The sequence below is a fragment of the Quercus robur genome, chromosome 2 (genome assembly GCF_932294415.1).
Source record: "Quercus robur chromosome 2, dhQueRobu3.1, whole genome shotgun sequence".
NCBI lineage: Eukaryota > Viridiplantae > Streptophyta > Magnoliopsida > Fagales > Fagaceae > Quercus > Quercus robur.
Genome location: NC_065535.1, coordinates 12,358,177 through 12,372,331, shown reverse-complemented (window position 1 = coordinate 12,372,331; position 14,155 = coordinate 12,358,177). Strand labels below are relative to the sequence as shown.

Below are 14,155 nucleotides of genomic sequence, written 5' to 3'. Positions count from 1 at the left end.
AAACCAACTCATGGCAAATACACAACAACTTAAATTTCTACTTCTTACATCAATCTTAAAATGGAAAATAAAGGCATGGGTTCTAAAATTCTATAGAGACTTGTAATAGCATCTTAAAAACTTAGGTTATGTTTGGTAACCGTTTTTGTTTTCTATTTTTAAAAACTTGTTTTTAGAAATATAACGAAAAAACAATTTTCTTATATTTTTAAAATAAAAAATATGTTTAGTTAGTTGAAATTAAAAAAAATAGAAAATACTAAAATATGTTGTTAGACTCAAAAATAGAAAATTGTTTTTGAAAACATAAAATAAGAGGAAAAAACAGTTACCAAACATATTTAGTGGTTCCACCTTTAATAATAGGTTATTAAATGGCAATTTAGAATCTCATTTAGAAGCCGCATTTAATTTTTATTTTAAATGTTTAGCTTTTTTGAACTTCATTTTTTTTTTTTAAATTTTAATTTGAGCCGTTTTAAGGGGTTCATTTTTTGAAGACTTGTAATACCAACAATAATGCCTTAGAACCGTACTTGAGAGTTTCCTATCTCATCTAACTCACCCGTCAATTTACAAATGTACCTTAACAACCTCAATGACACCATATAATATTGCAATTTATAAATGGAACGTGACTTTTTATTTATATTGACTATAAATCATTGTATTGCTCTCTAAATCTAGGTAATTTTTAGATAGTCTTAAAGTAATGCTGTTGACTCTTACAAAAGAGGTGAGACCCATACGTGAATCCCACTAGAAGGCCCATATCCTCATTCCTTTGTGAGAAATCCGGAGCATTATGGTTCGAGACTACCTATATATATATATATATATATTTTTTTTTTTTTTTTTTTTTTCTCGAACCTCTCCTCCCACTTGGACCAAATAACCGGGGCTAAATGATGGGACAATGTTTTTTTTTTTTTGATAGGACATTGTTTGTACCCTTAAAATTCAAAATCGTTAAAAATGAACATTGGATATTCCATTCCGATATTGATCCCAAAAATCTCACCGATGCTACATCTGTCCTGTTGTGGCAGCAGTAAAGTCCACTTTTAGATGCGTGTCCATGAACTGCTTTCATACATTAAAAAAACAGACTACATGGGTTCAGTGGGCTGGGCACTACAACTTAGAAGTAGTTGAACACCCAATACCCAACCCCTAACTAAAACTAAAACTAAATCCCGCTCCTCCACACGTGTCCCAAACTCAACAAATCCTCCCAGATTTGAACCCAAAACAAAAAACTAAAAACAAAAAAAAACAAACGCACTAGTACTACTCGTTCACGGTTCCTACACGCATCAAACAATAACTAATAAACCAACGTGTACACGACGGGAGTCAGAGAGAGAGAGAGAGAGAGAGAGCGAGAGAGAAATCAGAGTTTCCTAAAATAGAACAAATACCAAACTACCGCATCAGAGCGAGAGAGAGAGAGAGAGAGAGAGAGAGGCAATGAAGGGAGCGAAGACGCCGATCCACTCGGTGGCGATGTGGGTACGAAGGCAACCGCCGAAGGTGAAGGCGTTTCTGGCGGTGGTTTCGGGCATTGCGGCGCTTGTGTTCCTGCGACTGGTCGTACACGATCACGACAACCTTTTTGTTGCCGCCGAGGCTGTTCACGCTCTTGGAATCGCCGTCCTCATTTTCAAGCTTACCAAGGAGAAGACATGTGCTGGTAACCAACAACAACAACAACAAAAACTAAAACCTTAAATCTCTTTTTAGACTTTTTTTATTTATTTAAAATTTTGCAATTTATCGAATTATTCGCTTGAGTTTTCTGTCGGAATTTCATGGTTTGGTTTAAATTTTCGTGATGGCCAAGGTAATGAAATGTGGTTTTGAAAGCTAGTACTATTATATCTTTGGCACTAACAAAAGGGGAATGTAATATTATACTCTAAATTAGAATTTGGTTTAATTATGGATTTCAGAACCATCATACATTAAGTAGAAGGAAGTCTAGCTTTGATTGGAGACTTATTGAAATATTTGAATCTGATAAAACGCTTAGAAAGGTGAATTTGGGTAATATCCTTGTAGCTCAATTCGAAACTCCTGGTATTTCCAACGAAGACGTCCATGTTTAAAATGTTAAAATAATAAAATGCACCTCCTCCATTATTGTAACTATTAAATTGTAAAATTTATTAAAAAAAGAAAGAGGCCTTGAAATGTGCACCCCTGGTTGGTTCAATTACTAGGGAGATTGAGAGAAGCTCAAGATGCCACTCTCTGGATTAATGTAACACGAGTAATATTACCATCTTAAGTGTTTGTGCTTCCTTGCCCGACCGAGCCACTTGTTACTGGTCACTGGTAATGTCAATTGGTTTAGCTGCATTCTAAAATTGTATGGCTGCTATTGATTTCCGCTCTTAGTTCTCTATCTTTTAACATAGAAATTCTTTTGGTATTGGTAATGAAATTGTTTGTGAGTCAGAGTATAGTAATCACTAGTACTAATTTCATGTCCTTTGTGGGCCTTTATTTTGAGAAAGATCCATTTCAAGTGAAAAGTAACAATTTGGTTTTTTAAGGACAAATATTTTTAAAGTTTTTCTTCTTTATTTTGCTGTTTTGCTACTTTGCTTTGACATCAGTTTCTAGCTTGGAAATTGTGATATATCTTGTTAAGATTATGCCTTCTATTGTTTTAATGCCTTTTGACTTCATTATTGTTAATTTTCTGCAGGGCTTTCACTCAAATCACAGGAACTAACAGCTATATTTCTGGCTGTTAGACTCTATTGCAGTTTTGTCATGGAATTTGATATACACACACTACTTGATTCTGCAACATTGGTGACAACCCTCTGGGTTATCTATATGATTCGTTTTACATTGAAGTCTAGTTACATGGATGATAAAGACAACTTCAAATCTTACTACGTGGTGAGTCCTCAATCATTTCACAGCACATAGATAGCCTGTCTTTTTGTATGCTCACATTTCAATTGTCCATTTGTTTGTTAAAAAAAAAACACACACACAATTTTGCCAAAACTGGTGTAAATTATTTCATTTATGAACAAATTTAACTTGATTTTTCTAGTTTGTGAAGTGCCATCTTCCATTGCCATTTCATTATGCTCTTGCTTATTCATTTATGACATGTTGAGCTGTCAAGAAAATTTCTTTTTAGCTTTTTAAATAATTTACTTCTTTTTTAAGTTCTATAACCTAACTGGCTCTTTAAGAATCACCTCAAACCTTTAATAAATTAGAGGTTGAGGCCTATGAGGAATTGACGATACATAGACTTGCCAAAATTGGACCCAAATCTGTCAACCCTCCCAAACCTGAAGAGAAAAAAAAAAGGGTATGGGTACAATTATTTTATTTTACCCCTGAAGAAGTGGGGTGGGTATGGGTTTAACCCAATGACCTGACTTGTTAAAACACAAATTTGTCCTAAACATATCGGAAAACGTTTGGCAAAAGCTTCTTTGTGTGTCTGTATGAATATTTTAGATATTTTTCACATTTTTGGTTGTAATTCGTTGAATTTATTTGAATTAAATGGTTGTAAATTGTATCAATCTTGTGATAGACGATAAATAAAATTTTATTTTGTGCATGGTTGTTAGTATCATACAATACTTATTGAATTGGGTTCAAAAGATGTGTATTGTATTGGGGGTGCTCATATATTGTATGATACATGTGTAATATGGATTGTATTGAATCAATCTTTGGGTATCATTCGATTCATAGACGTGTGAATTCATTTTGGGCCAATGTAAAATTTATGAGATTGGGCTAGATCTTGTTGAGCCCAACAACTGAAAATATAACTTTTTAATTGTTATTTTTAAAAGAATCATAAATGATCTTTTTGTTTTGTTTTTCTTTTCATCCCTTTTATTTGATTATCCCCTCTCCTTTTCTTTTTATTTTCAGAGTTTTTTATCATATGACCCAAAGATAATTGTTTAGTGTGACAATTTAATTGTAGATATTATAAGTACATTTCTAATTGACATTTTATTTTTATTAAATTTGTTAAAAAAATTATTACATAAGTGATGATAACATAAATTATTAATTGAATATGTCCTAATTTTGCAACAAATATACTTAATATATTTTATAATTTTTTATTTGTAAATTTTATAGAGTGTTCATGTATTTTATGATACACGGTACGATATAATATATGGTACAAATCGATTTACAATATTATTCACATTTCACAACTATTTTTTGTAAATATTCAAGACCTTCTCATTTTGGTTGTATTTTGTTTAAATTATTTGATTTGAGTTGTCCTAAGTTGTACTAATCCTGTAAAAGACAACCTACTAATTGGGATATTTGATGTTTAGTCATTTACATGTTATTAATCACGAATTGATTATAATTGATTTTTAATATTTAGGGAAAAAAGAAAGAAAGAGAGGACCCGTAGATCAACTCAAACCTGTGTAGGCTTGTCACTGGTCTAAAAAAATAGTGATCCATTTAAATCCAGGTAATTTAAACCCAAATACAAGCAGGTCAAACCCGACCTTACTTGACCTTACTTGACCCATTACCAAGTCTATGTAGAAGTCTGGCTTTCTTTTTCAACCTCTCCAAAACTTGGGGGTAAGTCTACTAATCACCTCTTCCAGATCCCATGTAAGCAGAGAGTCTTGTGCCATATGTATGACCTTTATGTGTAGATGTTGTTTTATTCTATCTTGATAATTCAAAATGGTTAGATTTTTCATTGTATAGTGTTTAGGGTGAGAAATTGAGAAAACAGTTCAAAGCTTCAAAATCTGATCAATTGTTTTATATGTTTTTTTATTGATGTTTCTTTAGTATAGTTTCCTCCATAAATTTTATGGATTGGTAACTTATCAAAAAATAAATAAATTTTGCTGATTGATGAGGTCATTAAAGTTGAATATCTTGTATGACATAATGATTTTTTTTTTGGCTACCAAATAGTAACGGTCACTGCACTAATTTATTATGATTATTCAACTTATATTTGATATTTCCCTTCTGGTATTTTCTTAATTGATCTATGTTGTGTTTTTCCTTGATGCAGTTGCTACCTTGTGCTGTGCTATCATTATTAATTCATCCCACAACGCAGCATCATATCGTCAATAGGATTTTATGGGCATTCTGTGTTTATCTTGAAGCTGTTTCAGTGCTACCCCAACTGAGGGTAATGCAGAATACAAAGGTTTGTTTTAAAGTAACACAGGCATGCCCTATTAGTGTTTATTTATTTTTAAGTAACTAGATAGATTCAAGACTGTTAGTTTTTCCATTCTGATGGTGCGTCATCCATGGCAATTTAAGCTTGTTTTTTTGGAAAAAAATAATGTCAATAACAATAAATTTCGTAAAAACCTTTTTATAACTTTGTTTTTTGATAAGTAATAATATTTAGTAAAAAAGAATCAAAAAGAACACAGGAAGTAACTTTGTTTTTTTGACAAGTAATAATCTTTATATAACTTTGCTTCTCATCTTCATTTTTTTCCAATTCTCAGATTGTTGAACCATTCACAGCACATTATGTATTTGCACTGGGAGTTGCAAGGTTCTTGAGTTGTGCGCATTGGATTCTCCAGGTTCGATAATGGAGCTTAAAACTGCTATAGATTCCATATATAAGATATTATTTGATTCTTTGTGTTCTGGTAATTAAGTAGTAGCTCAATTTAACTGAAAGCTATTGATATTACACATTGTGGGAGTTACTATGTCTGACACTTGCCTGCTCAAATAGTAAAGAAAAAACTGCTATAGATTCCATATATAAGATATTATTTGATTCTTTATGTTCTGGTAATTAAGTAGTAGCTCAATTTTTCTGAAAGCTATTGATATTACACATTGTGGGAGTTACTATGTCTGACACTTGCCTGCTCAAATAGTAAATAACTGGAGAGGCTAGCCTACAATTTACCTGTCTATTTCAAATTGTGTTAACCACCATGTCTAATTAATTGGCTGAATGACTGAAGGTTTTTGTTTTATTTTGTTTTTGTTTTTTTTGTTTTTTGTTTTATTTTTCAAAATATGTTAACCATCGTAAGATTAAGACTTAGGTTAGGTACATTAGGTTCCCCGACTAAATTCAACTTAGGCGGATTGATTTTAATTATCCTTGAAAAGATAACGCTGCTTGTATTTTATTGGTCAATGCAACCAGATCCTTGAATTTAATTAGGGAACCTAATGTACTGCATCTAAGAAACTGTATCTAAGTTTTATCCTTGTTATAATGGCTACTTTTGAAAAGAAGTCCTCTATGGTTCTTCATGCAAATTTCCCTCATAGTGTTTGTCTGTTGGGGAGTTTTTGTATAAAAGTTCTCGTATGATATTTGCATCACTGATTGGTAATTATTATGAATACATTTTTAAATTTCGAAGGAATGATCATCTTCTTCCGCGCAGGTATTGGATACTCATGGCCGCTTGCTGACTACTTTGGGTTATGGTTTGTGGCCTTCTATGGTTCTCCTCTCTGAAATTGTCCAGACTTTCATTCTTGCAGATTTTTGTTACTACTACGTCAAAAGGTAAATAACATGCTTTTATTTTGCAAAATTCCTGCATTATACTTTTATAATGAGCACACTGTAAAGGTTTCCTCTGGATGCAGCCTTGTTGGTGGACAACTTGTTCTGCGCCTCCCCTCCGGAGTGGTGTAAGCTTGAAATGCTGCAATCTTTTTTATATAAATATGTAGTTCAGTTGAATCATTCTACCTTGGCAAGTTGACCATGTAATGTCATTGATAGTATTTAGCAGTTAGTAGGAGGTTTAGATAGTTTCTTCTTGACATGATGTAAGTTTCGTGAGCTATCCTCACTTTTTTTTTGGTTCAGTTATTTGTTCTGATTATGAACTTCACATAAAAATGTCAATTCTCTATGATTATATGACTAATTCTGTCAATTATAGTTAACTGAGATGGTGGTAGTAATTTGGACAATTTTTAAACTTCAGTGGCCGATAATATAAAACCGATAGCATGGGGGATTAGTTTGCAACTGACCCAAACCTCAGAGATCTTTTTGCATCCCCTTTTTTAATCTCTCACTTGCTAGCTTCAAATCCAAATGCAAACCATGGTTAGTAAAGTACGTGTACTATACTATATATTACATATGCGTATGTATCTTTTAATAAAGTATGCATACTATAATGTATATTACGTGTAATATATTCTAAAAATACACTCTTTTATTATATATAATGAAACCTTTTAAATTTTTTCGTATTATACTTGAACAAAAATACTTCAATTTAATTGAACTTCAATACTTTTATCAAGAGTATAATTGTTTATTTTGTTAAGACATATTATTATATATAAATATTAAATTATTAAAATTTATTATTTTAGCATCGTGTTTTATTATTTATATTAAATATTAAAATTTCATGTTTATATTATAATCTTGAATTTTTTTTCATCCCTTCAGATTTTTCTATAATTTTAATGATTATATCTTATTGTCATATATAACCTATATACTAGATTTAAAATTTAAAAAATAAAATTATTTGAAATCTCAATAACATGAGACATTAAGGGTTTGTTTGGATATCACTTATTTTGCTGAAAACTGAAAATGGAAAACAATATAGTAAAATAATTTTCAAATGTGTGAATAGTATTGTGGGACTTAGTTTTTTTTTTTGAATAAAGTACTTGTGGGTCCCGTGAACAGCATAGGACCTATTGAAAAAGCAAAAAAAATGCTCTTCTCTTCTTGCACGGGACTCACAGTGCACATTCTCAAAAAAAAAAAGAAAAAAAAAGAAGAAGAAGAAGGCCAAAACGTAGATACTTGGTCTGTTTCAACTGTACCCAAACAGGTACTAAATACCTTTTTTTTAGGGGCTAAGTAAATGCATCAAAGAATATATTAAACATTATTTGATTCATTCACCCGTTATATATTTTTCGTAAAAGCACAATTAAATTTTTAGAAAAATGTATACTAAATTTAATAAATTCTTAATTAGTTGAATTTTTATAACACAATTAAGATAATGTAAGTATGCTACTATAAAGAAATAATTTAACATATATAACTGTAAAGACTCAATTTGTAACGATCCCAATCTGGTATTGGGTTCGTTCGTTAAAGGCCCAAATAATAAAATTTGTAGAGAGTGGGTTGAAAAGTTAGGCCTTGGTCATCGGGCAGTGGCAAGTCATGGTGTTCATGGTGGTCGCACAGAGATGAACTAAGTTTGTCCATGGACCTTGTCCGTTGAGCTTAATGTTCTTATTATTCTTTTCACTTTTTTTTTTGGGTACCATGGTTCCCCCCCCCCCCCCCTCTTTGGCGCATAAGACCTTACATTATATAGCCCTTCTCAATTGATCCTGACCTTTCATCTGTTGATCAAGCAGGTAACTACTTGAGTACCTGTCCCATTAGCCGCCTCTCCCCACTTTCTGTTAGTTGCAATAACCAAAACTACACTGTTCAGGAGTCTTTTCCCATCAATGTGGCTAGGACGTTTGTTGGCGCATTCAATGCGGAGGTGACGTCTTTTCCTTGAACCATCCCCACACCGCATCCTCGTGCGAGTCTCATTCCACTCGCTTTTTCCTTTGGGAGCGCTTTGAAGGTTGTCTTTGATGATGTGCCGTTATTCCCTTTTAATCCTCGGGATGCCGAGGACAGGGTCATCCTCGACTGCATCTCTAGGCCATTTGGACTTTCGCTACTTGTCCTCGGCAACTATTCTCCTCGGCGCGGGCTTTGGGCCCTAATGGAAAGTGGGCCGGGACCACAAATTCTCTGGTCCCACAATAACCTTTATTTTTGGTCCTTAAATTTTTATTCAAATTCGTGATATATCATAATTTAACATATATAACCTTTATTTTTAGTCCTTAAATTTTTGTTCAAATTCGTGATATACCTGTACGTATGTACATTTATTTTTTATTTTTTTGTTTTTTTTTTTTTCATTTTTGTTTGTTATGTTGTATTTTTTACAATAACAACAACAATAATAATAAATCTTGAGCCGAATAAAATACATACGTAGAATCATCCGCAAATTTTGTGATTGATCATATATTCATCATCATCTTTAATTTATTGAAGCCAATTGAATTATATATGTATATATAGTTATTGAATATGGGCAAATATTGCTTCCACTTCTTCTTCTTTGTTTTTGAGGAGGAAAATTGAAAATTTTCATTGAGATGAATAGGCTAAATCAATCTAAATTGCATCTATGAATTGTGGTGGGACATCTTCCATCTACACTAAAACTCGAGACATTTTTAGCATGTCTTGCAAGGTTATGGAATACATTGTTGCCTTGGTGCCTAACATGTGAAAATCTAAACCTCCTTAAGGCTCCTGCCATTCGTTTTATTTTATTTTATTTTCTTCTTCTTCTTCTTCTTTTTTGTTTCTGAGAAGGAAAATTGAAATTTTTCATTGAAATAAACAGGCTAAATCAATCTAAATTGCATTTATGAATGATGATGAGATATCTTCCACCTATACTAAAACTCGAGACATTTTTAGCACGTTTTATGGTTATGAAGTACAGTGTTGCCTTGGCGCCTAACATGTGAAAATCTAAACCTCTTTTAAGGCTTCCGCCATCCGTTTTGCATCTTGCAGAAGGTGAACATAAGGGCAAAAGATTCCTCTTTTCTTTCTTTCTTTTTCATTTTCTTAATGAATTGCAAAGGATTCCTCTTCATCTGCAAGTGTCTTCATACTCAATATGCTTCCACTCATATAATTGAGTATGATGAGGTTGATAATTGTCGTCTAGTAACCTACTAAGTACTACTTACTTGAGCATGGCTTACCTACCCTGTTAACAGCAAGGTTGACCCATTTATTATTTCATTTCATTATGCACTTATTTACAATTGGTTAGTCCAAGTTTGACTAGTTTTGGATAATGATCAGTCATGTCTTCCTAGTGTCCTAGTTTTGGATAATGATCTGGTTTCTCACGTAAGGGGGAAAAAAAAGAAAAGAAAAAGAGAGACATATATCCTAGTGTCCTAGAACAAATACAATATATTACACTACAAATGTGGGACCAAAGTTCATTAAATATTTTAATTTTGCTGGTGGAACGTCCTCCATTGAATCATAAAATCCACCCTACTGCTTGATTAGCTTGATTCCTATGAGCCCATCTAATTGCCCTTTAATATAAAGAAATTTTTGTACAACTTTATTGTTTAGTAGTCAGTACTCAGTAGGGTAGGCCAGAGGAATCGATTAATATTACATTTCATAATAATAAGTAGAAATAATAATAGTAATAATAAAGTCTTGTTTTCTGATTGCTTTTAAGTTATTCATATAGCCTTCTCAAAAAATTAAAAAAGGTTATTCATATAATTATTTGAAATTAGAGGAAATTCCAACTCTTTTTTACAATTGTGTACAAACACTTAAAAATGACTTAAGTGGCGTTTGTGTATTGCGTTATATATATATATTTTTTTTGGACGCACGTCTGGCACTGTTCATTATCCATGAACAATGATTTTAGGCTTATAAATAGTGTCAAATATGTGAACAGTAACTTTTTTATTATTTTTAGTTTTCAGTAAAATAAACGGTATCCAAATGAACCCTTAATATGTATTTATTTTTATTTTTTTAAACAAAGCTATTTATTGTGCCATATATTTTTTTTATAACAATTTATTATGTTATAAAACTCTTAACTTTTAACGATTATTCACAATTGAGATAAGTGGAAGTTACAGTTATGTTTTCAAGTTATTAACTATCCTTCTCAAAAAAAAAAAAATTATTATTAACTATTATACAAATCATTCAATAGATATTGGTAAAGGAAAATTGAATCTATCATACTTCAGAATATAATTCTTTTTTGGTAGGACGGAATATGTTTTTTAAAAGTTTAAAACAACACCCTTTTCCAATTAAAGAGAACAAAAATGTTTAATATTCTAAAGTCATAACCTTAGGAAAGAAAAAGAACCATGAACTAAAGTTTTATTTATTTTTTGAATGAATACCATGAACTAATTAAAGTGATCATTCTTAATTAATAGTAATACATCCCATCATTATCAAACATCTATAATTGATGTCCTTTTTTTTTTTTTTTTTTTTTTTTTGTAAAATTTAATCTGAGCATGATGATGACAATTTGGCACACCGCTTCATGAATGACAAAGAGGCTGAATATGAATGAATACAGCTGTGGTGCAACTTTGTACAGCTGTTTGATAAAAGTGGAGTGGCTATATATGAGTGAGGCTTTATTTCCAATTTTCCACCAACACATCACAATCGCTTTCTACGAAGAGAGTAGTACTCTCTCTCACAAGTCACTGACTCTGAATAGGCTTCTCCACTTGTTGTACAAACGTTTTTGATTCTCATAAAGCGACACTGTTTCAATGTTTTGTTATGCACGTGTGTACAATGGGGCTGTCACCTAGCTTACTTCCCTCGTCACTTGAAAGAATTTTTTTTTTTTTTTTTTTCAGTGGTATAACCCAAAAAACAAAGATAAGAATTAGACTGATAGACTGACGTTGAACTTGTTGAAAAATTAGTAAAGGAAAATACTTAGATAACTATAGAGTTCACAATTTTCATAACTTATAACATAGGAAGTTATAAATAGGTCCATGTACATTTTTACCATTTATAATGTAGTAAGTTATGGTAAAAATTATGATTTTAGTATTGTTTATTAGTAAAAAGACAAATATAAATAATTCATAGAAAGTTATAACTTTTCCCATTTAGCCTTTTAAATTAAAAATACAAATATTATTAAAATAAATAAAATAAAATAATCGTATTCGTAGGGCCCCAAATATATTTTACAACAGAAACTCCTTTAATAATTTTATTAATACTAATAACATTTTTTTTTTTTTTTGCGAGCATAACATTTTTCAATTTATAAATGGCAAATGCAAAATGAATTGCGATTTCTGTGGGGTATACCTGTAGGGTGGGGGTGGCGGATGATTGAGGTCATTTAAATTGATAAGTTTTTTTTTTTTTTTTTGCTAGGTGATTTTCATCCCATGTCAAATACATCACACCACCAATAATGCAGTCCTAACCAAACCATTCAGTCATTATTCACTGATTGGTCTCTGTTTAGTAGTGGAAAGAGTAGGGCAGGAGCTCAGGTCTTATCATATTATGTGACATTAATTACCGATTAGGTAATTGTCATTCAGAAATATGGGAGTTCATTATAGGATTATCAAAGTATAACCTATTAATGGGCTTCTGACATGGTCACTCAGCCTATATCCAAATATAGGGATTGAGATCCAAATGCGTTAGCGAGCGTTATCGCGCAAGGGAATACATTTTCAATGGTTTAGATAAAAGATTTTATTAATGTGAACCCTAAGGGCACACAATGGTATATCATTTTTGAAAAAAAATTTAATGGGAATTAAAAAAATTTTGACGGTTTTTTCAATTTTCGATAAAATTTTTTCAAAAACAGATTTGTTAATATATACCCTAAAGACATACATTAACTGGACCCTTAAATCAATCGTTAAAAAATTAGCTTTTGATATCAATCATTAAATTAAGAAAGTTAAATTTTTTGAAGAAGTTTAAATATTATGAGTTAGATTGCATGGGACAATAGTCCTAGCTATTTCACAATCCCAAATAAAATAAGCAAAAGTTGTAGAATCAATCCTCATTATGTGTCACACTTAATATTATTAGAAAGGGCTTTCACAATGAATCATTGAGGTGGTGATTCTTCAAAATTGAATATTAAAACTCATAATTGATCTTAAAGTTTTGAGACTAAGCCTACGTTTGGATACAGATGATGCGTCTAGCATTTCATGTTTTTCCTTTTTCTTTTCTTTTTTTGACCGGCACCTCTTATACTGTTCATGGGATATGAACAGTGCATTAAGACAAATGTACAGTATTTGGGGAAGTAAACAGTAACCCAAAAATTATTATTATTTTTTTATTGTTTTCAGCAATAAGTTTTCAGTTTTCAGTAAAATAAGCGGTATCCAAACATACCATAAAACTTCTTTTGGTTTTTGTTTGTTTCAAAAACATTTTTCTTTTTTCTTTTATTTATTTATTTATTTTCATTTTTTATTTTGTAGTTACAATTTATAGGAGGGATAACATTTGAACTATGGACATTTTTCGGTAGAAAAACTAAGAATTGCATGTTAAGTTATAAGACTTTTTTGCCTATCAATTACCTTAATTTTCTAAATATGAGCGGTGTTAATCAATAATCTTATAGCTCAATTTCATGGTTTGTTCTCATTTACTTGGAGAACTATGGTTTAAATCTCTTTTTTCCTAATGTTGTAAATATCAAACCGTTAATTATTTTTTTGATCCGTGTTAATATTAGAGTTAGAAATTTTTTTCTTCCACTCCCACTGACTGATAATGTATCCATGGTAATATGAATTTAACTACTGATGTGTCCACGGTAATATGAATTTAAGAATTAAGATTCATTAGAGTTTTCAAAATAATTCTATTTTGTTTATTATTAATATATTTTTTTTATGGAAATTATTAATATTTTTAGAAGTACTGAATTTGTTGACTTTATTAATTAATTGAGCAGTACCTAAGTTGCATTCTCAAATTGTTTCAACGTGATCAGTTCAACACTTAAATGTTTTTTTAATGGCCAGAGAGAAAAACTTTTTCCGCAATAGTATAGCTTTTCCCAATGGGATAGAGACATAGAGTCAAATTCAATCAAACATCGTTTTATGTTCAAGATTTCGATATTTTATGGTTGTAAAGTAAAACAGTTTATCGAAGAAGTGCCATCTCAAAAGGGGTACGTTAAAACTATGAGCTAGTGAAGCTACCTTGAACCACTTGGAATTGAAAACGTACACCATACTAGAACTAATAGTAATACAAAACAGTTCATAAAAAAAAATAGTAATACAAAACAGAAGTGCCTACTCTAGATGATTCCAATTTTCCAAATTGCGTGTCGTTACCAGATATTATCTGCCTAGTCACTATATATGCTTTTTAAATTCCACGCACAAACTACATGTCATAATGAAGAATGTCCCGTCCTAGCTACCAATATGCACCTACATTTTTTATATATTATTAATTCTTTCTCGGTTTCATTGCCTAGCT

General features: G+C 31.3%; 1 protein-coding gene across 3 annotated transcripts; it reads left to right on the top strand.

The window, feature by feature from the left end:
• Positions 1 to 1,274: 1,274 nt before the first annotated feature.
• Positions 1,275 to 6,939, top strand: LOC126712403 (uncharacterized). Of its 3 annotated transcripts, XR_007651107.1 has the most exons (8): positions 1,275 to 1,693; positions 2,714 to 2,913; positions 5,060 to 5,200; positions 5,514 to 5,594; positions 6,426 to 6,550; positions 6,634 to 6,735; positions 6,768 to 6,801; positions 6,834 to 6,939. XR_007651107.1 is itself a non-coding variant. In XM_050411720.1 (6 exons), the coding sequence occupies exons 1-6, from the start codon at positions 1,471 to 1,473 to the stop codon at positions 6,680 to 6,682; spliced, it is 819 nt and encodes a 272-aa protein (XP_050267677.1). In that variant the 5' UTR covers positions 1,275 to 1,470; the 3' UTR covers positions 6,683 to 6,939. The 3 variants fall into 3 exon arrangements, 1 of the variants encoding a protein (XP_050267677.1); XR_007651108.1 differs by having other exon boundaries at positions 6,768 to 6,939; XM_050411720.1 differs by having other exon boundaries at positions 6,634 to 6,939.
• The last annotated feature ends 7,216 nt before the right edge of the window (positions 6,940 to 14,155 follow it).

Coding starts and splice junctions, on each gene's coding strand:
- LOC126712403 (XM_050411720.1), top strand. CDS start 1,471: ATGAAGGGAGCGAAGACGCCGATCCACTCGGTGGCGATGTGGGTACGA. Junction 1,694..2,713: donor CAAGGAGAAGACATGTGCTG/GTAACCAACAAC, acceptor AATTTTCTGCAG/GGCTTTCACTCAAATCACAG. Junction 5,201..5,513: donor GGGTAATGCAGAATACAAAG/GTTTGTTTTAAA, acceptor TCCAATTCTCAG/ATTGTTGAACCATTCACAGC.